The sequence below is a fragment of the Ursus arctos genome, unplaced genomic scaffold (genome assembly GCF_023065955.2).
Source record: "Ursus arctos isolate Adak ecotype North America unplaced genomic scaffold, UrsArc2.0 scaffold_50, whole genome shotgun sequence".
In the NCBI taxonomy this organism is placed as follows: domain Eukaryota; kingdom Metazoa; phylum Chordata; class Mammalia; order Carnivora; family Ursidae; genus Ursus; species Ursus arctos.
In genome coordinates, this window is record NW_026623068.1 from 159,038 (window position 1) to 185,813 (window position 26,776).

At 48.0% G+C, this 26,776-nt stretch overlaps 1 protein-coding gene across 7 annotated transcripts in view; it reads right to left on the reverse strand.

Moving 5' to 3' along the window:
• Positions 1 to 177: 177 nt before the first annotated feature.
• The window catches only part of LOC125280946 (thyroid receptor-interacting protein 11-like), a 51,500-nt gene continuing 24,901 nt past the window's right edge, over positions 178 to 26,776 (reverse strand). Inside the window, exons 1-4 of one of the 7 annotated variants that reach the window (XM_057307541.1) lie at positions 18,015 to 18,151; positions 17,237 to 17,357; positions 12,815 to 12,889; positions 178 to 11,962 (exon numbers count right to left, since the gene is read on the reverse strand). In XM_057307541.1, coding sequence (XP_057163524.1) covers positions 324 to 4,517 — 4,194 coding nt within the window. In that variant the 5' untranslated portion in view covers positions 4,518 to 11,962; positions 12,815 to 12,889; positions 17,237 to 17,357; positions 18,015 to 18,151 and the 3' untranslated portion in view covers positions 178 to 323. Of the gene's footprint in view, positions 11,963 to 12,814; positions 12,890 to 16,438; positions 16,649 to 17,236; positions 17,983 to 18,014; positions 18,152 to 26,776 lie in introns of those variants that run through there. The other 6 variants (XM_057307543.1, XM_057307544.1, XM_057307542.1 and 3 more) reach the window with 6 other exon arrangements.

Here is a 26,776-nt window from a genome sequence, read left to right on the forward strand (position 1 = left end):
TACCCAGGGTATATGTAGATACCTGCTCCTTGTGAAAACATTACAGCATTACAAACAATATTGGAAGTATCCTTGGACCACAGCCTCCAACCCCACCAACGTCTACTCTCATAAGAAGTCACCACTGTTTTCAGTTTGGGGAATACCTCTGCAGTCATTAAAAGACCTCTGTTCTTGTTAAGTCATAAAAGAATATTTTTATTAAGCTGAAAGCAAAACTGCAAATACATTACGTTTTGCAAAAGGCCATTTTGGGCTAAGGTAGACACACAGAGTGACTTGCGTTCTTCAAAGCGCCGTCTCCTCTCCGGCTTGAGAATCGTCTATTTCTTTGAGGGGCCTGTGGCCGCCATTCCAACCTTCGTGGCAGGTGACAGTATTTGGGGCGTGTATGTGGGGAAAGCATCAGTGACAGCATTTAGAAGAAGGTGCTCCGATCCATCCGTTTCTGGTCCTGGGGGGGTAATGAGAGACACAGCTGTGGTGCGGGGCTTCACATCTTTTTTTCGGGGTGTGGATCCTAGGGCAGTGTTCAGATGTTGTGGGCCTTGTTTCTTAGCCACTTTTCCCCTTCCTCCTGAATCTGGGGGCTTCACGTCATGAGCAGAGGGTTTAGGTGGTGGAGAAGCTGAATGTGATTCCGCTTCTAGAAACTGGACGAAAAGTCCTGAAAAAGAATTGTTGGCCATAGCTCGGTGACTTGGTTTCCCAGGTGTGTTGGGGGCGCTTCTGGATCCAGGCCCCCCAGTCACCCAGCTGGTAACCCCACCTGGCCTTTCACTGAACAGCTGGCGCATCTGGTCTTCTTGGATCCCCAGCGTGCCTGCCATCAACCTTAAGGCTTCCTGCCGGTCGGCATCAGGTGCTTGCAAAGAGCCCACGAAGAGTCTCCTCAGGAGCGTTTTGTCCACCATGCCTTCGGACTTACTTACTAAGTCCATCAGTTTCTTCTGGGTGTCCTCCAGGACTTCCTGCTGGACCTCGTTCTGTTTCTTGACTTCTTGGAGCTGGTCTTCCTTCAGACCCAAGTCAGCCTTTGCTTTCTGGAAGCGTCCCTGCAATGACTTCAGTTTCCCTTCTAGGCTGTCTGCCTTTTCCATCCACTCGGCGAGTTCCAGCTTGAGGGCGGCTAGAACGTGACCGTACTGCCTCCCTTCCTCCTGGGAGGCTGCAAGCTGGAAGGCGGCTTCCTCTTTCTGCTGGGTGACCACGTGCAATTGCTCCCGCAGCGACTGCACCTGCACACTGGCTCGATGGCTCGCGTTTTCCAAGGCCGTGGAAGACAAAACGAGCTTTCCCTGCAAGACCGTCACTTCCTCTCTGAGTTGAGCCACTTTGCCTTCTGAGACCAAAGCTTCGCGGCGACGAGAATCTTCGGCTTCTGAAGCGACGTGACGCCGTCTCTCCAGCTCCTGGGTGAGGCGTGATTCTCTCTCCCGTAAATGGTGCACCTCCTTCTGGAGGGCACAGGTTTCCATTTGTTTCTGTGTCAGTGCCAGCAGGACTTCCTCCCTCTCCTGTGGACACACAACTGTCTGGTCCTGCACGGATGCAACTGCATCGACGAGCCGCTTCGCTTCCCCGGTCTCGCCCTCTTCTTTCCCTCGCAATACTTGCTCCAAAGCAAGTGCCTTCTCTTCCACCGCAGCGGACTGGGATTCCTCCTCTTTCGGCAGCATGGAAAGCCGCCTGTTGGTCTCTTGCAAGGCCTGATTTTCCATTTCCTTTTCTCTACACGTTTCCACGAGCTTTGCATTTTCCTCTTTCAGTTGACACACATCCGTTTCAAAATCTGCTAGTCTCTCCTTCAAATCGGTGACTGCCTGCCTCAAAAGGTCATTTTCACTCACTTGGCTACTGAACTTCTCCTGCAAAGAAAGCAATTCCTCACTTTTCGCTTGCAGTCGGAGCTCTTGATCCGGAATGAAGTTCTGCAGAACGGCCTGTTTCTCCTTCAGCGGCTCCATGTCGGAATCCCCGTGTTCCTGTTGTTTGCCTTCTCCTGGGGACGCGGCCGACACGGAATCCATCCATCTCTGCTTCTCTTCCTGGAGGGTTCGAATCATTGTATCTTTTTCTTGCATTGATTTTCTTAGCTCTTCTACCTCCTCTTGGCGCAACTGAGAAGACTGGCTCACTACGTCAGATGTCACGGCCTTCAGAGAGTCAGCTGGCTCTGAGGAGTCGGGGGAGGGCTGCAGGAAAATCGCATCCAGTTTCCCTAAAAGGAGATCCTTGGCGTGGCAATTCTCCCCGATGCTGAGCTGAATTCGTGCCAGGTCCTTCTCTAAGTGTTCTAAGGTTATTTCCTTGCCTCTGTAAGTCTGGATCAGGTCCATAGAGGTCGCCTGCAGTTTGGAATCCTCCTCGCTGCCAGGGCAAGCCTGCGCCTGGAGCTGGCGAAGATCGCTCTGAAGCTGGGGTGACTCCTGCTTCATGTTTTGGACCGTGGTCATCACCTGCTCTTTCCACTCTTCCATGATCTTCACTCGCTGTTTGAACGTGTCCCGTTCCCGCAGAAGCTCCTTGAACTGATCGATGTGAACGCCGCGAACCTCATCACCAGTGCTGGAGGTCTGCAGGATGGTCAATAAAGTCTGACATTTCTGACTTAAGGCATCCACTTCGAGGTCTTTTTCTCGAATAATGTGTGATAAATTCTGAATCGTTTCTCTAAACATCTCCTGACCACTACATTCAATTCTCGGGGACAGTTTCCGATTTTCCTCTTGCATCCTCTGGAGCTCTGCTTCTTTGGCAGCAAGTCTCTCTGTCATTTTCTGATACTCCCTTGTCAGATGGCTATTCTCCCTCGTTTTCTCATTTAAGACAGCCAACACTTGGTCGCTTTTCGAAGCACACTCTTGCAATTGCTGCTGAAGTCGCTCCACGTCCACGCGCTGGCGCTGAGAAGCTGCAGAGATTCTGCTGGAAAGACCCTCGATCTCCAAATCCTTCTGCTGGATAATCTGAGTTAGTTTACCAATCTCCTCTTTGGACACCCGATCGATGTGTTCGGTCAATCGGATGTTCTGTTCAGTTAGAAGCTTCATCTCCACTTCTTGCTCTTTTATTCCTTGGACTGGTCTTTGAGTTTCGCCTTTAGATGGATCAAGCTTCTCACTTCCGTTCTCTCTAGGAAGAGGCTGACTGCTTGTGACTTGAACGTCGTCACAGTGCTCTGCTGCAATGTGCTGGCTTTTGTCAGGCAGCTGGGCTTTCATTTGGCCTAATGTGTCTTGCAAATTCTGAATCTCCTGGTCTTTCGCTGCAAGGAGCTGAGCGCGTTCAATATGCAGCTGCTCCTGCTGGGATTGAAGATGGTCCACTTTCTGCTTCTGCTCCTGTAGAGACTGAAGCAGTCTTATCTTCCCCTGCTGCTGGTTGTGAATGATCTTCTGTTGTTCCTTTACTTCCTCCTCGAGGTCATCTTTTAACTCGTTCAGTTGGAAGACTTCACACTCCAGTTCGAGGATTTTAGGGTCAGGTACAGGGCGACTCTGTTGTCTCAGGCGCTCCAGTTCTTCTTTCAGATGATGATTTTCGGCGGTCACGGAGGTGAGACGCATGTCTTTGTCCTCCACGGTTTGCTCTAAAAGGTCATTGCTTCTTGAGGCTTTTTCTTTAATGACCTGTGTCAATTGCTTCTGCTCCTCCAAAGCAGAGGACAGCATGTCCTTGGTTTCTCTGTGGTCGGCGTCCATCTGCTCGATCTTCTTTTGGAGGTGGAATAGTTCCAGGTCTTTCTCTTGCATGAGTCGGATCAAACGTGCATGCTCTAAAGGTAACAATTTCTTGATGGTTTGCTTGTACTTCCTCTTCTCTTCCAACGCCTTCTTCTCAGTCCGACACAATTTCGCTACTAACCGCCCTTTTTCGATCTTTAAAGCCCTCACAGCAATGTTGTTTTCCAGACACTCCTCGTTGTTACGGAGAATCGATTCTTCCAGCTGGTGTCTTACATCTTGGAGTGCCAAAACCAACTTCTGGTTTTCTGCTCTGACATCAGAAGCAACGTTGTTCAGATTGTCGTTCAGCCGCTCCATCTCTGCAAGTTGTTGCTCCACCCGTCCAAGCTCACTTTCCCTTTGCTCATACTCACGTAGTTGTTGGCGGTGCCTCTCAATGACGTCGGCCAGTTGCTTCTTGTGGAGACTCTGTAATACCGATACTTCAAGTTGGTGTTCGTCTAGCTTCTTCATCCGTTGTTGTTCTAGGTCCCTGATGGTGGTCTTCAGTTTCCAAATTTCACTGGAGTCTAGTATCTTTGATGACGACTGAGACAAACGCCTCCAGTGACTAACCTCAGCCTCCAGTGTTTCGATGTCCTTCAGGAGTCTGTTGATTTGTGCCTGTGATGTGATGAGGTCGGCGAAGTCCATCTCCTCGCCAGTGGAAGTTCCCTTTCCCACGTGCCCGGTGAAATCAACGTGGCTGGTGAAGCAAGGCTCTCTGCCATCCACTTCCCCTGGGGAATGGTCTAGGCCAGAGCCCAGGCCACCAACCCAAGGCAACATCTCTGCGGGTCATAAAACTGTCCTGGTCCGCTGTGAAAAAGCGTCCAGTGCAGTCGGACTACCCCGCCAAGTGTCCCAGAACCCCTGCCTGCGCGAGCCTAAGAATCCCAAGACAATAAGCGTTTCTAGGCAACGCTTGCGTGGGCCCGGCCCCCCTCCCCTCTGCAGACCAGGTCCTTAGGAAAGGCCAAGGCCTTGGTCTTTCCCAAGGCCGTCTTTGGCCACTGGTCCCGGTCCCAGCCGCTCATCCCCACGACTTCTCACGCCAGGGCTGGGCCCCTTCCGCTTCTTCCCCCGCTTTCATGGCGGTCCTGGGCGGGTCCCAAGTGCATGCTCCTGCCTCACCGCCCCCAGGTGCCTGCCCACACAAAATGCACTTGGCCCTCGACTTTCCCCCTAAGTGGTATCACAGTACACAAACTCCTTTGGCGTGTGCTTTCCACGCAACCGAATCTTTTTAATGGAGGTGAAAGGTACACAGTCCCACGCACCCATCCACCTAGGAGTGAAGGTCCTAGGTGCATTTGACAAATGTCTACACACGTGTAAGGCATGGCCCTCAAGAGACTTTGGGCATTTCCAACCTCCAGAGGCTCCAGAGTGACCTGTCCCTCCCTGCCTCGTTAGCCTGCGGGGACAGTGAGTCCCACTCCTGGGTTTGCTGGTTCACTGGCGGCCGGGAGCGCTGTGACCCATCAACTGCCTCCCGCAGGTGTGCGGCCTAGACCGGGGAGGGGGTCGCGGGCGGTGGCGAAGACCGTGCTGGATAGGGGGCTCCTGGCATCTCACAGAGAGGCCTGGGGTTCAGGCCTTGGGTGGAGGAGGGGCTGGGAACCACACCCCTTGCCTGGTCCCACAAGGCCCCCCCGGTGGGCGGTGCCACTGGATGAGAGGCAGAGAGGGCGGGGCTCCCGTCCAGGAACAGCTCCACAGCCGCCTGGGCCCTGAGGTGATGCAGCCCTCTGAGCGGTTCCCAAGCTGCCCTGCCCAAGCCCCTTGGTCAGCCGCCTCCACCAGGAAGAAGCAATCCAACTGCATGAAGCAGGGGCCAGCTAGACCGCGGGTAGGCGAGTGCGCCGATCTGGGTTGGCACGGGATGAGCCGATTGGGGACGCTGGCCTGGCCGCCTCGGCAGGGCCGGCTGTTTTCTGGGCCGCGCGCTCGATGCCTTGCAGCACGCGGGATCTGGGACCGGGCTGCGCCACGTCGCGACCTGGAGCCCAGCTCTGGGCCAGCGCCAGAGCCCCCGGGGAGCAGCGGGGTGGGTCGTCATCCCGCCGCCCATTGTCCAGGCCCGCAGAGCATCGCCCAGGAGGGAGTGGACCCGAGCCTTCCCCTGACCTCCCCCGGCCTTCCCCTGACCTCCCCCGGGGTTGGCCCCGGGTGAAAACTCAGGTAACCCTTGTGCCTGAGGCCAGGCGGACGCTGTGCTCTGGGGGTGGCGTCCTCAGCCTTTCAGGTTCGCCCTGCTGCTGCGGACCCTCCACGTCCAAGTGCCTGATGGCAGTAAATAAGGAAGGGATGATCAGAGCCCATCGGATGCGCCCAGGGAGTTTCGGTGGTCCATGCAGGGGCTGTACAGGTGTTGCTGTTCCCAAACCCGGGCCCCTGTGGACCCGACTGCCCAAGTTTTTGATATTGACAAATTGGGAACTGGGTGGAAAGAATTGTGGAAACGCCTTGGGCCGACTTTTAGTTTAGCTCTTTAATAGCTTTTTAAAAAGCCTTTCTCCCTTTGGATTTGGAAGCAGATCCTTCTCCAGGTTTCTTGGGGACTGTTTTCATGCTTGACAGGAAACATTCTCCATTATGAAATGACAGAAGACACCAGGGTTTGCAGACCACCAGGCTGTTGGAACAGGAACCACTGGTGGTTTTGAGAGGTCCTGGAGGTGACTGTCATGTGCCCAGGTATCTGGGACACATCTTTCAAGGTCTTTTAGGGCAGTTAGCTGTACTGGACCTAGTGACTGTTTTTGCTGGGCAGAGACATGAAGGTGTGAGTCTTCCACAGCTCTTGCTTCTTTTTTTTCCAAAAGTTGGGTCAAAGGGGGAGTTTGACTTGGCCAGAACACGTGCGGATAGTTCCGTGTGTGTGTGTCTGTACCAAAATACTTTGACTTCCCCTCCCATTTCTTCAATTTCCTTGTTTAAGGTTTGGGTCCCCCCCACCCCACCATAACTTTTTGCTTAGTGGCTTAGTTTTGTTGTTTAACTTTGTTGCTACCCCACCCTATTACCTTAGTGTGCATTTATCCTGTTACCAGAGTTGATGCCTGTGCCCTAAGCCTAGTGCTGCCTACTTTTCTGTCATTTGTAGGAAATGATAGAAATAATGCCCAGCGGGAGGTAGACAGGATAGTAGTGATGTAGTTTTGGAAGGCAGGTGAGGTTTGGTGGGCTGAGATCTCGAGCCAACGCCCGAGAAAGAATTCTTGAGACGTCTTTAGGGCAAAATGCTGGTTTTCTTAAAGCACTGGGACAGGATCCCTGGGCAGAAAGAGCTGCTGTAATGGGGTTGTGGGGGCAACTGATTACATACTTGGGAGCTGGGAGAGGGAAAGAAAAGGGAGGGCTTCAAAAGAACTTTCCTACGCTAAAGAGGATACTGGAGACCTTGCCATTGTCAGGTTAAGGTTGTTTTCCCTTCTAGCAAGGTATTAACATTAAGATAGTTGGAAGTTTCCTGGAGGAATGTCACAGGGTATCAGCCTGTGCTTTGTCCTTCTGCTCCCTCTTCAGGAGTGGGGGCCAATGATTCAACAGAGAATCTGTAAATGAATCCTAAGATAATTCCTTGTGAGCTTTCTTACCCCTGCCTCCCTTTGCATTCTTAGTAACATGCCTTGTAAAATCAATATTCAATGACTGTCAAGACTGATTTGTCATGTTGTCATTCTGGCCTCTTTATATACTGTATCAGGAAAGGGGTGTTTGCTTTTTTTGTGCAAAGTTCTGAGGTATTTATTTATTTATTTATTTATTTATTTATTTATTTTATTTAACAGAGAAAGAGCACAAGCAGGGGGAGCTGCAGGGGGAGAGGAGGAAGCAGGCTCCCCACTGAGCACGCAGCCTGACCTGGGGCCCTATCCCAGGACCCTGGGATCATGACCTGAGCCGAAGGCAGAGCCTTCACCAACTCAGCCACCCAGGGGCCCCAGTTCTGGGCCTTTTCAAGCTACCAAGCCAGTCGGCCCCTCTTTGGCCCCAGCTTCCTCTGTAGCAGCTTCTCTCTTCACACCTGGATTCTGGCCATACGTGCCCCACTTCTAGTTTATGGAGCAGGCCGAGCATTCTTACCTCTTAGCCTCTACCTGAGATTCTCCAGAGTTCCTTTCACCACACCAGCCCTGCAGCTGCCTCCTACTCATTCTTCAGCTCTCCAGGCCAAGGTGTCTGCCTCTAAAAGGCCTTCCCTGATGCTCCGACAGAGAATGGATGGCCCCATCCCGGGGAACGTTCCTAAGTCCACACAGCACCTGGTTTTCTATGATGCAGTGGCCTCTTTACTTGTTATTGTTCCCCAGTAAACAAAATGCCTTGAGAGCCCTTGCTGTCTTTCTCTTTCATCTCCCAGGGTCTGCTGTGGTGCCTAGCACAGGGTAGAAACTCCACAAAGACTATCAAATCCAGTGTAAATCTAGTTCCTACCAGACCGCCCTGGCGGTGTGAGCCCAAGTATGGGAAAATGAAAACTGGATAGAGTCAGTGGTGATTCACACTGGGACTGTAATTCTGGCCCTGACCTTTGACTCTGTTTGAAAATCTTTATTGCTCGATGCCAGTGGAAGCCGAGGCTATTACAGAGCTATGAAGGGTGTGGCAGTTATGCTCCCAAAGTCAAAACTGTTTTTCTGGGGAAGCTTTTGCTTCACTGCTGTCGATTTCCTCGACATATCTGTATTCCTTCCACTCCGGTCATTGTCAAGGCCTCGGGAGGAAACACGGAGGCAGGAGAGAGCCTAGAATTGTGATTCTGTGTTATCGTGTTACTGACAGACATCAGAAGTGGGATTCTGGGTGCATTGCACTCAAGAGGAAGGCTAGAAAGCGTAGGTCCCCTTCGCCCATGAGTGAAGTCGTGTGTGTGAATGGCATGCCCATCGTGTGTGCTATCCATTCATAAAAGGCCATGTTGTCTTCCCAAGAACAAGGACCTTGTCAGCAACCGCACACTAAGGTTCCATGGGACGAACATGGGGGAGAATGAGGAATGGCTGCAAGGAGGGAGTTCTCATGATGTGATGTGTTTACAATGGGAGGATGAGTGTGTTTCAGAAGATGGTTTGTGTATCACAGACATGAGGCTATGTGGTGGTCTCATGACAGGGGGGTCCCAAAGAAGAGAATTAGGATGGCTGATTCATCAAGGGGCACTTATGGAGGCCACACTGTGTACTGTTCAAGGTATTAAAGAATCACAAGTGAACACAACCCAGTTTCTGCCCTGAAGGGGCTCAATAGATCTGTGGAAGAGACAGACAAGCAAGAAATAATTATAGACCATGAGACAAGTGTTTAGAGAGGGACAGCTAATACAGTGAGCAACACTCCACTCTGAGTGAATGGACAGAGGTACCAAAACCAAACAAACAGACCAGAAGGAAATTGGAGCAGAGCCTTTCCTCCCATCTGTAAGCACGACTTTCAATGTTCTCTCCTATTGATTAGGTCTCTTTTCCTTGTAAGAGAACCCAACTCGAATTGCCCTAAGCCAAGATGGGAACTTTACTGGCTCATATGTGACCCAGAGTCCAAAAGGACTATGGCTGCAGCCAGGGCTGGATCCAGGGGATCCACTCTCTAGACAGGCTGTGTCCACAAGGAGACACCCCTGCCCCACCCAGGTTTCCTCCCTCCTCAGTTCAAGTCCCAGAGGGACATAGACTACTTTTCACTGTGGCTAGAGCCCCAGGACAGACTCTGAAGATGTCTGGCTGGGTCCCATGCCATGCCCTGGAAATGCAAATGGAGTCAGCCCCACCCAAACCACAGGGAATGGCAATGGGGGAGTACTGGTCCCCCAGAGAACACTGGGTGCTGTTACCAGCAGGGGAGAAGGAGTGCTGGTCAGAATACACTAAGTATTACATCGTGTCTTTTGTAGGGAAAGAGAACCGTCATCTACTCTTGTGAAAATACAAATTAGTAAAGAGGATCTTGAAGAACAGTTTGGCAGTGGCTATTAGAATTCATAAGGGGCAATTCCTTGAGCCAGCAATTCCTGCACATACGCACGTGTACCTGTGCTTTCTACAACACTATTTAATAGAAAACCATATAAAATGCAGCTATCTAAAGGACCATCAGTATTGAATACATTAAGTAAAAAGGAATTTCCATGCAAAGGAGAACTAGAAAGCCATCAGAAATAATGAGGCAGAGCTATAAATGACAATAGAAGCACAGCCATGAGTTACTAGGATCCAGAATAGTTACAAAACAGGACGTGTCAATTATTCGCTTTATTAAAATTATACATAAATCTATTTATTTTGAGAAATGTAGATTCACTCATTCAACAGATATATATTGAACTACAACCTATGTATTTATTCAATGTGTATGTACAGTCTTTCAGCAAAAACTTACTGACCCTTCTAGGTGCCAGGCACTGGACTGTATTTGTGTTTTCATGTGTGATATTTATCCGTCTCTAGGTGTACTGTTCATCCATAGGAGAAAACACTCTGAACACTGGTTATCTTGGTGGGGGGAGAGATTATGCAGGGTCTTTACTTTCTACTTCATACATTTCTGCATCGATGGATCAAAGGTAATGCAAAGCGTTAGCTCCTTCATCATTCCGACACAAGTATTCACCAAATATACAGAAAGTTATGATAGCGACAGTGTGGAGAAAACAGCCAGGCCAGCACATGGCACAGCCTGCACAGGTTCTACTTATAATCTGTAGGAGGGAAACGAAGGATGGGGGAGATGTTCTTTCTGGGAGTCTCTTCACCAGGAGCATGACTGTGGCACTGTGGTTGCACAGAGGCCTGTCTCGCTGTCTCATGTTTCCTGTGTTATCTGTGTCCACCATCCCAGAAGGCCATCCTCTCTGGGCATGTCCTCTGACCTGAATTATTAGTAAGCCCCCTGAATACTCTGCCAGACACAGACTGAAAACGATGGAACATTCTGGAAGAGGTTTACCTTGGACTGAAAGGCTTAGAGGTGAGCAGGGAGTTGCTGGAAACACTCATACTTAAAACGTGAGGGGAAACCCGGAGCACAGGGGCCGAGGAGGTGATATAACAGGTGGAGCAGGTCAGGTACAAGACAGCGGGGAGCAGTGCGGGGGGACTGGAGGATGACAGCCCCCCTCCATGAAGCAGCCACCTAGGACTTAGGGTCTGATGCTGCCAGATTGGATGTTCCCAAGGAAAGCTGGAAACAGAGATTTTCAGGAAAAAATCTATTTTGCACTGGTTGTAAATCACTGAAACCCATTTTGTAAAGATTGAAGAACGGGGACCTATGGACATCTGTTTTAAATTCCTTCACGGTAAATGCGATGCAGTGTAAACGTATCAGCAGAAGTACACTCTGCGTGACATCGCAAGTGCTCACTCGCAGGTGCAGACAGACAGACAGACAGACACACACACACAGACACAAACACACACCCCTTTTAAAAGGAAAAGGGGAAAAAAGCAAAGAGCGTTCTGTAGTGCACATCGTACCACGTAGGTTAAGGGTACTTGCCGATTTGAAGTGGGTCCTCCGAATGTAGTTCTGTAATGGGTTGTGATAAGAAAGGCTTGACTCTGTGGGAAGATGGGAAAGAGAGAAATGAGTCAAGGAGCTCAGTTTCAGCAGAACCGCAAACACCCACTCCAGGAACGGCAAATACATCCTGCTCCTGTTCAAAGCAAGGGCCACTCACTCCACAGGGCCTTCTGCTTCCTGACGTCTGGCCCTCGGCACACGCACTCACACTTCAGTGGATCGGGGCTCTGGCGAGGTCACTAAGCAGGACACTCCGAATCGGATGCCCACTCACAATCTCATCATGAAATACTGAACACTCAGAAATCGCTCAGGATACGTCAGCAAGGATTTTCCCGATGTTCCAGGTTTTCCAAGTCGTCTCCAGTTTTCTGCCTCTTCTCAAACAAAATCTTTAACACAGTGCTCACCGCTCACAGTTCACTGAAAAAAGGACTCCTATTCAGACTTGAAGTCAGTAACGTTGATGCGATGACTCCCTCCTCCACGATATGCAAAAAATCAGACCTCAGAGAGCCGAATCCTCCATCACAACAACCATACACAAAGGCCAATGCGTTTTTCAGCCCAGAAGCACCTCTGGGCTTGAGTGAGAGCCCGCTTCCTCTTAGTTCACTCGGGGTCCCAACAGGCTAGGACGTCGTCTGCAGAGGCACAGCCTCAGATGCCAGACGGCAACCGATCAGCATATTTTCTGTAACGGAATCCTGTATTTGGAAAGGGTGAAAACCTTGTTTTCATAGGGTAAACTAGATCAACCTCATACTTGAAAACTATTTCCAGATGATGAGAATTAGACATCCTTGAAGGACAAGCTGAAACTTTTATGCTCACCAAAATTTTTTTTAAAGGCAATTCTTGGCATTTTATTGAAATCACTCATTTAAAAAGAAGGAAGGGAGTTCCCTTCCAAACCCTCGGGCTTGAGGCCAGGGCTTAAATCTCAGCTCCGCCCCTTCCTTCACAGGTGCCGAGATGGAAATTCGCTTCACTGCTTTGTGCCTCGGTTTCCCCACCAGAATTCACGAGGCTGCTCTGAGCACTGAGTGAGATGATGCATGGGAAGCATTGCACACGGTGCTACAAAAGCTCCCAGCAGGATTCACAAACTCGCCCTCTACAACTCTGCAAACTCCTTAAAACCTGGTCAGCGTGGCCCCCGGAATATCTCACAGACTGTAAATGACTAAGTTCAGCCTCCCATTCATTCGCTCAAACAATATTGACGACGCATCTGCTCTGGGCTGGGCACCTCGCTATGCCCTGGAGATAACGAAGTAGACAAAATACACAGAACATTTCAGATCATGAAACTAGTGTAGGTCATTTCAAGGTTCAGAGAAATGACGTTCATGGACAGAACAGTCACAAGGGAGAGTGTATTGCATGTGGAAGACTGCTCGACAGGTTGGAATGAGGTCCCGGGGCCAGCAAGAAAGCGGGGAGGGGGTCCAAGGGGAGGGCCCCCTAAAATGAGGTCTCCAGCATGCATCCGGCCCCCTCCCGACCGCTGCCTCTGACTCTGCCCGGCTCTGTCCTCTGGTCCAAGCCACACTTACTGGATGCTGGGCAGCTTTCTCGTGACAATCACTGCAAAGTCGACCTCAAAAATATTTTCATGGGAGATCTTCATCCTGAGGAAAAATACACAGCAAGTTTGCTAATTCTGTATTCCCGCATACATTTACTGACCATCTTCATGTACCGAGTACTAAGCCCCAAACAGCAACGGGCTATTTCAGGGATTTAAATCAGGAATGATATGGTCAGAAAGGTACTTTTCAGGTGACTTTGGTCTCTGTGTGGAGAATGGATAGAGGACAAATGTTAGGAGATTCTCAGAGCCGTCCAGGAAGAAGGTCCAGGGAAGAAGTCACAGGGAGCCTGAACTGGGGGAGCAGCCACTGGCATGGAGGTGGGGAGGCACTGAGAGGCGCTGGGGAAGTAGGAGCTAACAGATTTTCCAAAAAGCAGACTGAGACAGATTAGAGAGGGTCAGGAAACAATTGTGTGTTTGCGGGGGAGGGGTCGGGGCCAGCATGTGCGGGATCAAATAGGATACAACAGCAAACATCACAAAGCATCCCCGTCAGTGAGGGCGAGCACTGTCTTGTGGTACATTTACGTTTTTCTGTGAGAGTCGCCTACGGTGGGTGGGAAAGGGCAGGCGTCTGCAGCCAGGGAATGGGGGTCAGATCCCATCCACCACGTGTCTGCTGTGAGGCGCTGCAAGTCACTAAACTCCCTGGGCCAAGCTTTCCTCGTGTGCACAGTAGAGAAATTGACTGCACCTCACGGGGTTGTGAGGACTCATGAGGAAATAAATATACAAGCCACACGCACAGCAGGACCTGCGCTAGTAAGCGCCAAGGGTGTGCCTTTGATTTACTGACACGGGTACACAGATGTGGGGCCTGGCCTGGGCTGTACATGTATTTTTACTGTGGGCTGCAGTAGAGAGTGTGAAAGCCACACACAGAGACACACACACACAAACATACACACTGAGTTAGACAAAGACAGTCATACGCACAGAGACGCAAAGACCCACACACAGCGGCACACAGACAGAAGAGACAGACACAGAGAAACAGAGATACAAAATACAGACATGTAGACACACAGACCCCTACACACAGACACACAGAGAGGCAGAGACACAAAGACACAAACACAGAGACACAGACACACACACGCAGAGACTCACAGAGAACGACACACACACACACACACACATAGAGAGACACACTAACGGCCCTGCTCCACTACCTGCCTCCCCAGCCTGGTCACCCTCTGGGCTCCTAGCACATTCTCTCCATCTCTGTCATGTGCACTCACTCACTCAGCCCTGAGGAGGATTCTCGAACGCATTCTCTCCTCAGCTCACCAACTGCAAGGACACCCCTTTCTGGCCTGTTTCAACCACACACTGCATGAACCTGCAACAGCTCCTCACACCCCTGAGGCCTGGCAAGAAACAAGGCGCTCCACAACCTGCTGACTGTTCGGCATCCCCCCCGCCATGCATGCTTTTAACACCCTCGTGTCCACCTTACTTCTATTCCAGAAATACAGAACCAGTTGGTCAAAGGGGAAAGACAAAGAGAAACACAGATGCCGGTGTCCAGAATCAGGTGGTGGTGTCGCCGGTGCAGGCTGGGCCAAAGGAAAAGCGGGGGTCAGGATGATACCCCTGTTTCTGATGTGAACAACTGCGCAGGGAAGAGCACCGTGTATGTAGACGGTAGTATGTAGTATGTATATTAACTCACCTATGTAGACAGTCAGGAGCGATGGGAAGCAGGGATGGGGGAGGGTCGCTGTCTTAGGGGTTGGCATGATGGGGTCAGAAATCACAAGCAAGCATTTTCTAGTAGGAGGTGATCCCTATGGGTTAAGTGTTAGGACCATAGGTCCAGCTACCCCCCAACCTAGTGGAAAAATCAGAGGGTCTGGTTTGGGGGAGAGGGAGGGTGACAGAGGGACACAGGAGGAGAGAGTAAAGGACCGCTTCGTGATGTATCAGAAGAGACAGGCTCACCCACCTCAACCGTTCACTCTCAGAGCTGCCACACATGCCTGCCCGTCTGCAGAGCGCGGCGATGGACGAGCTAGCTGAGGCTACTGGGAGGAAAGGCTTAGGGCAGACGAGAACTAACTTCTGCTAGGAAACTCCACAGCACCCTTCCAGAACATTACTCCCACGACAGGAAAGGGTAAGGAGAGTCTAAAATTCCCAAAGACAATGAGAACAATTAAAAGCAGATGAAGGACAGCATATACTCCCACATCTTCTGTAGGACTTCTGACTTTAGTATAAAGAGCTTCCCCTTGGGGCGCCTGGCTGGCTCAGTCGGGTGAGCGGCCAATGATGATTTCGGTTCAGACCACGATCTCAGGGTCCTGGGATCCAGCGCAGTATTGGGCTCTGTGCTTAGAGGGGAGTCTGCTTAAGATTCTTCCTCTGCCTCTGCCCCTCCCCCCCCCCAATAAAAGTCAAATCTTTAAAAAAAAAAAAAAAAGCGCTCCCCATGCATCAGCTACTTGACCCTCAGAAGAACTGACTAAGGGGTCACTGGGGAGGGAAAGCTACCAAAAGGCACACCTCGAGCCTCTAAGGAACAGACAGCTTTTTTCTGGGCTTTCGAAAAGGAGCAAAATGGCTGCAGCACATGTTTCCACTTTCGACTCTGGGATTCCCTGAGTCTGTCTGACACGCCACTCAATGAAAGCTGGCGAGTCACAGGAGGCAAGAAAGACACCGAAGACAGGACCGGCTCCTGGATGGCAGCTGGGGACCGCCGTGAGGAAGCACAGCCCTTGGACTGGAAGAGGATCCCGCAGGGCCAACCGCAGCACAGGCTGCCCGAGGTGAGACCCACCCTCTGCGTCCTTGATCCTTGGGTTGTGTGAAAACAGAAGTCGGGAGACACCGATCAGCTGAGGTCCCTTAAAGGGGTTCACTGCCCCTTTATTCTGTTTCTGTGATGGTACTGGCTTTCCTGGGCCCTCCTGGTGCCCGGTGCCCGAAGTGGGGAGCCTTCAACTGCCCAAAGTCTTGGGCCCCTGAGATCAAACAGAACGAGCTCCCACGATGGTGGCAGCAAAAAGCCTGTGACCCGCTGCCTCTGCTGGTGCAGCTGGGGGAACATCCCCGGGGGAAGGTGCATGAGACAACGAGACTGGCAGCCAAAATTTTCCCTGCCCCGTTCTACAAGCACATACCTCTCAATACAGGGATTAGCAAATTTACTGTAAATGGCCAGAAAGTATTTTAGTCTTTGCAGGCCAGACAGCCTCTCTTGGAACTACTCAACTCTGCTGTCATGCTGGTAAAGCAGCCATGGAGAAGATGCAGCTAAATGGGAGTGGCTGTGTTGCAATAAAACTTTATTTACGACGATAGCTGAGTGGGCTAAATTTGGCCCGACAGGCCCAGGCTCCAAGAAGCAAAGAAGCATTGTTTATTTTTTATTATTTAAGAAACATATATATTTAAAAAAACCCTTTGGACCAATATAATTATCAAACAAAACAAAACACCTCCACAATATCTTACTGACCCTGTGCTGTTCGCCTTCCTCACTCCTGAGAGAGAACCTTTTTCTTGGAAGGGGTACCTAAGTCTCAATGTACCTTGTTCCCAGGAATAAAAATGTCAGATTTGTTCATTATTAACCCACCTACATGACAGCGGGGAGAATCCAAATGTCGGGACCAAGTCGAAACGGTGTCGGGCCGAGAGGAGGCATTTCTCCAATGCCTTCCACTCACACTGCACACGTTCTGTCACTGCCTTCTGCTCCCGTTCCTTCCACCACACCATGGTCACTGAGGTACAGACGCACCACAGCCCAACAGACCGCAGAGACCCCCCTGAACAAGCACAGGCTCTGTGTAGAGAACAGGGAAGGAACCTGGATTTGGAGGAGCTGCAGCCCATTTGGTCCCACTTCTGCCACTAACCAGACTCGTCTCCTTTCCTGTGAGTGAGCGCAGTTACACCTGTTCTTGCTCCCTAACAGAGCAGGTGAGGGACCAAATCAGGGAATAGCTGCAAAAGGCCTTTGTGTCATCGCACAATCACCCAGCCGTGTGCACCTCCAGCCTGTACCAAAGACACTAGCAGGATGACAATAAAATCTTCGTTATTGCCAATATGGCAGATGCAGGGGCTCTGGCTCTCATAATTCCACGGGCAGGGTTCTTCCACCCATGCAGAGGAAATGTCTACTAGGATTTTTATCCTAAGCCCTGTTTGTAACAGCAAAGGATGAGATGAAAGGCACCCATCCTTCACCAGAGCTCTGGGGACACTAAGTATGTGGCTGACGGGGGCAGCAGGCGCAAGCATCTGGGGACGGGGGCGCGAGACAGACCGTCAATGCATTCCCTCTGAATATATTTTAACATTTCTGAACCAGGCGGGCACCTTCACAGGTGAAACAATTTGGGAAAGAAGAGGCAGAATTTTCATTTACCTTTAATCTCCAGAGGTGGTATCCACCCCAGTCCCAAGATTTAGAATTTGACAATGACATTCTGTCTTCCGTAGAAATGCCTTTATAAGCGGACTCACGCCATGGACGTGAGCGAAATGTCCTGAGAGAGAGACAGAGACAAGCTATTGCTCAGTGAGGTGGGATATCATCCCTGCAGAGCACACGCCAGGAGAAAAGCAAATCAGGACACTTCTGCTCTTCCTCCGGGTCAGCGGGTTATTGTGGACTTCATGGGAGAAAGAGTGACTTTCACATTCTCTTCCTTTTTTAAATTTAATTCAAAGCTGCTACAATCAAAGTAAGTACAATCTATTTAATGATTTAATGGAATTAACGATCTTACAAATAAATTGCCCCTTGGGGCACCCGGGTGGCTGTTGGTTAAGCGTCTGCCTTTGGCTCAGGTCAGGATCTCAGGGTCCTGGGATCAAGCCCTGCATCGGGCTCCCTGCTCAGCTGGGAGCCTGCTTCTCCCTCTGCCTCTGCCCCTCCTGCTCATGGTCTCTCTTTCCAATAAAGAAATAAAATCTTTAAAAATTAAAATAAAATGTCCCATTATTTTACATGGGAAAGACAAGTGTTTTACATCAAAATGTCAGATCTAAATGTTCCTTTTGGAAACGCGCTTTTTCATAGCTAGGTAAAGCTACTTAGGACTCGACTAATACTCAGAATTGCGAGATCATGACAAAAATAATATTTTGGGGTCAGGAAATGGGGCAGATAAATGTCAAAAAAAAAAAAAAGTATTTCTTACCGTGTTCCCTTCATCTCCATTCTGTGTGGGTAAGAGCCTCTATGTTTATAAAAAGGCCTCACAGAGCACCGGTGGGAGGGGAAGCCAGGAGTAAACGTTGCCCAATAAACGGACTTGTTTAGCTCCGGAGTGGGGAGCTGGAGTAAAGGGGATGGGAAATAAAAGAGGGGAAAGGAAGATAAAATCTGTGTTCTAAAGCCTTGCGCTTAACTATTTTAAGAACAAAATTGGAGTAGCATTTAGAAACTTACTGCAGTCCTATTGATTCTGCTACTACACAATTTGAGCTTGTATTTTACGTGTCTCTGGCTTCTTATTTTTCGAGGAAATCATTTTTATTGTATGTTATAGAGTATCATCCACAACAGGCTGATTATTGGGAAAAAACTTTAAAAATGCTCACCACACGCTGTTTGGGAAGCACTCTCCTAGTGGGCCCCAGTCTGGAGATGCCAGCCCAGGCAGAGGAAGAGGCAGGCTGGCTGACATGCTGCCTCGGGCACCCAGCTCCCAAGGCCCCGAGGTGGGTCCCTGCCTCTGCAGCAGTGGTACAGAAAGCTTCCTCAGGAGCCCAGGAGGGAGGCTTCAGGCCTCTGAGCCAGGCCTGGCCCCATCTTCCTAATGCCTGGGTTCATCCTGAGCTCCAAGTAAGATCCACGTCCTTTTTCTCAGGGACCACCACGTTAAACGTTCTTTGCATTTCTTATACAATCTACCCATAGGCTCCATCTTTAGGGCCAGGATTCCTGGCACACACAAGGACTGTGGTCACTTGGTTAATTTCTCAGTCTGGCTGAGACTGAGTCACCCTCCCACCTCAAATCCTTTCTGTGTCTTGATAGAAAGGACTTGCAGAGCCTAACAGTGTTATTACTGCTTTAATAAAGCCAAAAAAGTAATTCCTTCCTTGAACAGACAATTCACAGTGAAAGATCATATAAATGGCTCTTAAACATACAAAAATGATTTTCAACTTCACCCCCAAAATCAGAGGATTATAAAACAAAATTACTGTAAGATAACATGTTCCCATATCAGATTAACCACAATGAAAAGGTTCATAATACACTGTGTTCATGAGGATGTTGGGATAGGAGCACATTCATATGCCTGGAGAGAGTGAACACTGGAACTCTCTCTTTTTAAGCATGAATTCCTAAAACGTCAGGCCTCTGGGCTGATGAGGGGACGTTGGGAGGGAGGGGGTCACTTGCCTCTGTTAATTTCGGAGGACCTCCTCTCCTTAGACACTCTTACAATATGCTGGATGTAAGGGTCATGCCAGTAGCCAAGGCTTACTGCAAACCTGGAACAGAGGAAAGGAGGCAGATAAATAGAGGTCATTAGGTTCTGGCCCAGTTCTCAGGACCCAGGTCGAGGAGGAAAATCATCTACCTCAAAAGGCCAACAGAGGCACGTTTGGTGCTCCCTTACCAATGTCAACAGACTCGGCCATCCCTCTTGGTGCTCACATACACGGCCCCTCAACCTCCCCACAGTGGCCATTTCTTTCCTCTCTTTACTCATGCGGCTAACTCTTTTTCCAGGACCCTAGAGAGCACATAACCTCACCTCATACCTCACCTAGAAGACCTGCCACCACCTATTCCCTCAGCAAACTCACTGGCCAGAGCCAATCAGACAACTCTGCTCAACCAGAAGTTCTGTGTCCATAGGAAAGGAGATCCAGGATTGTTTTGTGAAACTTATGAATGACTACCTAAGTATTTCCCCCGGCTCTGTATTAGGTACCAGTCCTTCCACATCCCTTAAGCAGGTCATAGTGGGAAAACCAGGAACAAATAAACACAACTGCTACAACCTAGAAAATGCTAGAGTAGCCTGTACTCTCTGGTCTATACAACCGGAAAATGCTATGGTAGCCTAAACTCTCCCTGGTCTACGCTACAAGGAAGCAAAGTTTTGGTGTTCTAAGCCGGGGAGCTGAAGTCCAAATATCCCTGAAGGTCTTCTGTCAAACCTGAGTGGAACTAGCCTTAGGACAACAAGACGTAGGGGAAGGAGCCTGGAACGCTAAGGCCATGCCAAGTCACTGTGGGCCTGGAGTCTGCTCTGCCCCTCATCAGTTATCTTGTGAATTAATATATATGTTTACCATTTATTTATTTTTTAAGGTTTTATTTATTTATTTGAGAGAGAGAGAGAATAACTGAGAGAACACAAACAGGGGAAGTAGCAGAGGGAGAGGGAGAAGCAGACTTCCCACTGAGCAGGGACCCTGATGGGGGGCTCGATCTCAGGACCCTGAGATCATGACCTGAGCCCAAGGTAGCCGCTTAACTGACTGAGCCACCCATGCACCCCTGTGTTTAACATTTCAACCAAATGGAGGTGTACCTGGGTGGCTCCGTCAATTCAGTGGCTACCTTGGGTTTAGGCTCACATCATGATCTCAGGGTCCTGGGATTGAGCCCCGTGTCGGACTCTGTGCTCAGCAGGGAGTCTGCTTCAGGATTCTCCCTCCCTTTGCCCATCCCCCTGCTCACTCTCTAAAATAAATAAATATTTTTTAAAAAGTAATACATAGAGGGAGGGAGGCAAGATGATGGAACAGCAGGGGACCTCAATTCATCTGGTCCCTGTAATTTAGCTAGATAACTATTACGTCTTTCCGGACACGTATGAATTCAATCTGAGATGTACAGAAAGAATTGCTGGAATTCTACAAAGAGAAATGTGACCACTTTTTGCAAAGTAGAAGGTGCGGAGAAATGAATCTGTGGGGACATATGGGAAGATCATCTGCGGGGAGAGGGAGCCTGTGTGAGCCGTCCACAGGAAAGTGACATAACCCCAGAGTGCAAAATCAGACCTTTAGAAATCTGCTCCAAGTGAGAGACGTCCCTGCCTGAAAGGTGCTCAGGTGGCGAGGTGGGGCAGAATCCCAGGTGGGGCAGTGTGGTCTCAGGATCCCTAGGGTCACAGGAAAAACAGGGGTACCTGAGCCAGCAGAGTTCCCAGGCACTGGAGCCGGGAAATCTGTTAGGGTCGGGGAGCAGAGGAGGGGGATTGCCATAAACCTCAAACCGCAGCTTGGTCAGGCAACAGCTATCATGTGGGGGCCCTGCAAAGGACAGAAAAGCCGCGACCCTCCGCCTTCTCCTGGGAGGATCAGTGCAGGCATGCACTGCAGGAGACTGCAGAGTTTGGTATACACAAAAGTGAAGACCCCTTATCCCTGAGGGTTTACTGAAGAGAGGGAACCATGATCTTTCAGCACAGGGACTGGAGATCAGGGCATGACCACTTTTGTTTTCATCCTCTAAAGAGGCCCAGAAAGCCTTCAGGGAACAAAAGCCATACAGACCAACTAGAGGCAGTTTACACTGAGCCTGGCCCCCTGGAAATGGAGGGTACAACTCCCCCCAGGCAAAGACACCTGAGAATCAGCACAGTGGGCCCCTCCCCCAGAAAACCATGTGGAAAAACAGGTGAACACCAAGTTTAGAAGCAAGCACTAGGGGAAAACAGTAAATAAAATTCAAAGGTTTTCTCGTGATTTGTTGATCTTTCAGTTTAAAATTTTTCTTTTCTTTTTTCCTTTTCAACTAGTTTCGTATATTATCAACTCTTTGCTTTTAAGTCTTTTTTTAACTTTCATTTTTTTACATTTACATTAGATATATTCTTCCTTTTTGGCTTCTTTTCACTTTATTCAATTTTATGTTTCTGTATATGTATATATACATACACACACACATTGGTGATTTTACATTATTGGGATTTAGTGTCTTTTAACAAACAGACTAAAATATACCCAAGACCAAGTGGATCACCTGTTTTGAACACCTGGGAGATTATATTCTCTCTTCTCCCCTACCCTTTTTTTTTTTCTTTTTTGGTTTCTGACCTCTTTGGATTTGTCTAGTGTGGATTTTGCTTGGGTCGTGGTTAATATTTTTGATTTTGCTCTCCTGTTCATCCATTCTTCTGTGAGCAAAATAACTAGAAGGAGGAATTCACAACAAAAGAAAGAACCAGAGGCAATACTCTCTGCCACAGATCTAATTGATATGGATATAAGTAAAATATCAGAGCTGGAATTCCGGATAACTATTATAAAGTTACTAGCTGGGCTTGAAAAAAGCATAAAAGAGACTAGAGAATCTTAGTGCAGAAATAAAATCTAATCGGGCTGAAATTTAAAATGCTTTAACTGAGATGCAGTCTAAATTGGATGCTCTAACACCTAGGGTAAGTGAGGCAGAAGAGAGAGTAAGTGACATAGAAGACAAGTTGATGGAAAGGAAGGAAGCCGAGGGAAAGAGAGAAAAACAATTAATGGACCATGAAGGGAGGCTTCAAGAAATCAGCAATACCATAATGCAAAACGATTACTGGGGTCCCCGAGAACAAAGAAAGAGAGAGAGGGGAGACAGAAGGTATATTTGAGCAAATCATAGCTGAGCATTTCCCTATCCCAGGATGGATACAGGCATACAAGTCCAAGATATAGAGAGGACCCCCCTCAAAATCAATAAAAAGAGATCAACACTCCAACATACAAGAGCGAAGCTTGCGGATTTCAGACATAAAGAGAAAATCCTAAAAGCATCTCGAGACAAGAGGTTCCTAACCTAAAAGGGTAGCAACACTAGGCTGGCAGCAGACCTATCCACAGAGCCCTGGGAAGCCAGAAAGGGCTGGCATGATATATTCAGGGTACTAAATGAGAAAAACATACAGCCAAGAATACTTTATCCAGCAAGGCTGTCATTCAGAATGGAAGGAGGAATAAAGGGCTTCCTGGACAAACAGAAACTGAAAGAACACATGACCACTAAACCAGCCCTGCAAGAAATATTAAAAGGGATCCTCTAAGCGAAGACTGAGCCCAAAAGTAATGTAAACCAGAAAGAAACAGAAACGATCTACAGAAACTGGGACTCTACAGGTACTACAAAGGCACTAAATTCATATCTCTCAATAGTTACTCTGAATGTAAATGGGCTAAATGCTCCAATCAAAAGACACAGGGTATCAGATTGGATAAAAAAGCAAGACCCATTCATATGCTATCTACAAGAGACTCCGACACCTCCAGATTGAAAGTGAGGAGGGTACAGATCCATTTATGATGCTAATGGACTTCAAAAGAAAGCTGGGGTACCAATCCTCACATCAGACAAATTAGATTTTAAACCAAAGACTATAGTAAGGCAGGAAGAGGGATGTTATATCATACTTAAAGGGTCCACCCAATAAGAAGATCTAACAATTATAAATATTTATGCTCCTAACATGGGAGCAGCCAATTATATAAGTCAATTGAAAACCAAATTAAAGAAACACATTGATGATAATACAATAATCATAGGGGACTTCAACACCCCACTCACAGCAATGGACAGATCATCTAAGCAGATGATCAACAAGGAAACAAGGGCTCTGAATGACACGCTGTACCAGATGGACTTCATGGATATATACAGAGCATTCCATCCTAAAGCAAAAGAACACACATTCTTCTCCAGTGCACATGGAACATTCTCGAAAACAGATCACACTGGGTCACAAATCAGGTCCCAACCAATACCAAAAGACTGGGATTATTCCCTGCATATTTTCAGACCACAATGCTTTGAAACTGGAACTCAAGCACAAGAGGAAATTTAGAAGGAACACCAACACTCAGAAGCTAAAGAGCATCCTACTAAAGAATGAATGGGTCAACCAGGAAATTAAAGAAGAATTTTAAAAAATTCGAGGCAACTGGGTGACTCAGTCGTTAACTGTCTGCCTTCGGCTCAGGGCATGATTCCAGGGTCCTGGGATCAAGCCCCACATTGGGCTCCCTGCTTCTCTGAGAGCCTGCTTCTTCCTCTCCCACTCCCCCTGCGTGTGTTCCCTCTCTCGCTGGCTGTCTCTCTCTCTGTCAAATAAATAAATAAAATCTTAAAAAAAAAAAAAGAATTAAAAAAATTCTTACCGAATGCAAATGAAAACGCAGCTACTCAAAACCTTTGAGATACAGCAAAAGCAGTCCTAAGAGGAAAGTACATAGCAATACAAGCCTTTCTCAAAAAAAAATTAGAAAAGTATCAAATACACAAGCTAACCTTACACCTAAAGAAGCTAGAGAAAGGACAGCAAATAAAGCCTAGACCAAGCAGGAGAACGGACATTATAAAAAGCAGAGCAGAAATCAATGAAATCGAAACCAGAAGAACAGTAGAACAGATCAATGAACCTAGAGCTGATTCTTTGAAATTATTAATAAGACTGATGAACCTCTAGCCAGACTTATCCAAAAGAAAGGGGAAAGGACCCAAAATAATAATATCATGAATGAAAGAGGAGAGATCACAACCAACACCAAGGAAATACAAACAATCTTAAGAACATATTATGAGCAGCTATATGACAACAAATGAGGCAATCTGGAAGAAACGGATGCGTTCCTGGAAACTTACAAACTACCAAAACTAAATCAGGAAGAAACAGAAAATCTGAACAGACCCATAACCAGCAAGGCAATAGAAGCAGTGATAGAAATCTCCCAACACACAAGAGTCCAGGGCCAGATGGTTTCCCAAGGGAATTCTACCAAACATTTAAAGAAAAACTCATACCTATTCTTCTGAGGCTGTTTCAAAAAATAGAAATGGAAGGGAAACTTCCAAACTTGTTCTATAAGGCCAGCATTACCTTGATCCCAAAACCAGACAAAGACCCCATGGGTTTAAAAATTCTCACCAACATACTATCCCGTAGGATACAACAGTACGTTAAAAGAAGTATTCACCATGACCAAGTGGGATTTATTCCTGTGCTGCAAGGGTGGCTCAACATTCGCAAATCAAATCAACATGATACATCACATTAATAAAAGAAAGGACAAGATGCATACGGTCCTCTCAACTGATGCAGAAAAAGCACTGGACGAAATGCATCATCCTTTCTTGATTAAAATTCTCCACAGTGTTGGGGTAGAGGGAACATACCTCAGTAACATAAAAGACATCTACGAAAAGCCCACAGCGAGTATCACTCTCCATGGGGAAAAACTGAGAGCTTTTCCCCTAAGGTCAGGAACACGACAGGGATGCCCACTCTCACCACAGCTGTTCAAATAGAAGTCCTAGCCTCAGCAATCAGACAACAAAAAGAAATAAAAGGCCTCCAAATGGGCAAAGAAGTCAAACAATCACTCTTTGCAGATGACACAATACTTTATGTGGAAAACCCAAACGACTCCACCCCAAAATAGCTAGAACTCATACAAGAATTCAGCAACACGGCAGGATATAAAATCACCGCACAGAAATCAGTTGCATTTCTATACACTGACAATGAGACAGAAGAAAGAGAAATGAAGGAATCGATCCCATTTACAATTGCACCAAAACCCATAAGATACCTAAGAATATACCTAACCAGAGAGGTCAAGGATCTGTACTCCAAAATCTACAGAACACTTATGAAAGAAATTGAGGAAGACACAAAGAAACGGAAAAATGTTCCATGCTCATGGATTGGAAGAATATTGTTAAAATGTCTATGCTACACAGAGTAATCTATACATTCAATGCAATCCCTATGAAAAAACCATCAACTTTTTCACAAAGCTGTAACAAATAATCCTAAGATTTGTATGGAACCAGAAAAGACCCCAAAGAGCCAAAGGAATGTTGAAAAAGAAAACCAAAGCTGGGGGCATCACAATGTCAGACTTCAAGCTCCATTACAAAGCTGTAACCATCAAGACAGCATGGTACTGGCACAAAAACAGACACATGGATCAATGGAACAGAACAGAGAACCCAGACATGGACCCTCAACTCTATGGTCAACTGATCCTCGACAAAGCAGGAAAGAAATCCAATGGAAAAAGGAGAGCCTCTTCAATAAATGGTGCTGGGAAAATTGGACAGCTACATGAAAAAGAATGAAACTTGACCACTCTCTCACACCATACACAAAGATAAACTCAAAATGGATGAAAGACCTTAATGTGAGACAGGAATCCCACAAAATCCTAGAGAACATAGGCAGCAAGCTCTTCCACCTCAGCCGCAGCAACTTCTTGCTAGACACAGCTCCAAAGGCAAGGCAAGCAAAAGCAAAAATGAACTATTGGGACTTCATCAAGATAAAAAGCTTCCACACAGCAAAGGAATCAGTCAACAAAACTAAAAGGCAACCCACAGAACGGGAAAAGATATTTGCAAATGTCTTATCAGATAAAGGGCTAGTATCCAAGATCTATAAAGAACTTATCAAACTCAAAACTCAAAAAATGATCCAGAAACGGGCAGAAGACATGTACAGATATTTCTCCAAAGAAGACACACAAATGACCAACAGACACATGAAAACCTGCTCCATATCATTTGGCATCAGGGAAATACAAATCAAAACCACAATGAGATAAAACTTCATACCAGTAAGAATGGCTAAAATTCACAAGACAGGAAACAAATGTTGGCAAGGATGAGGATAAAGGTGAACACTTTTACACTGTTGGTGGGAAGGCAAACTGGTGCAGCCACTCTGGAAAACAGTATGGAGGTTCCTCAAGAAGTTAAAGATAGAGCTACCTTGGGATGCCTGGGTGGCTCAGTCAGTTGAGCATCTGCCTTTGGCTCGGGTCACGATCCCAGACTCCTGGGATCACGTCCCGCGTCGGGCTCCTTGCTCAGCGGGAAGCCACCTTCTCCCTCTGCCTCCCATTCCCCCTGCTTGTGCTCTCTCTCTCTGACAAATAAATAAAATCTTAAAAAAAAAAAAAGAGCTACCCT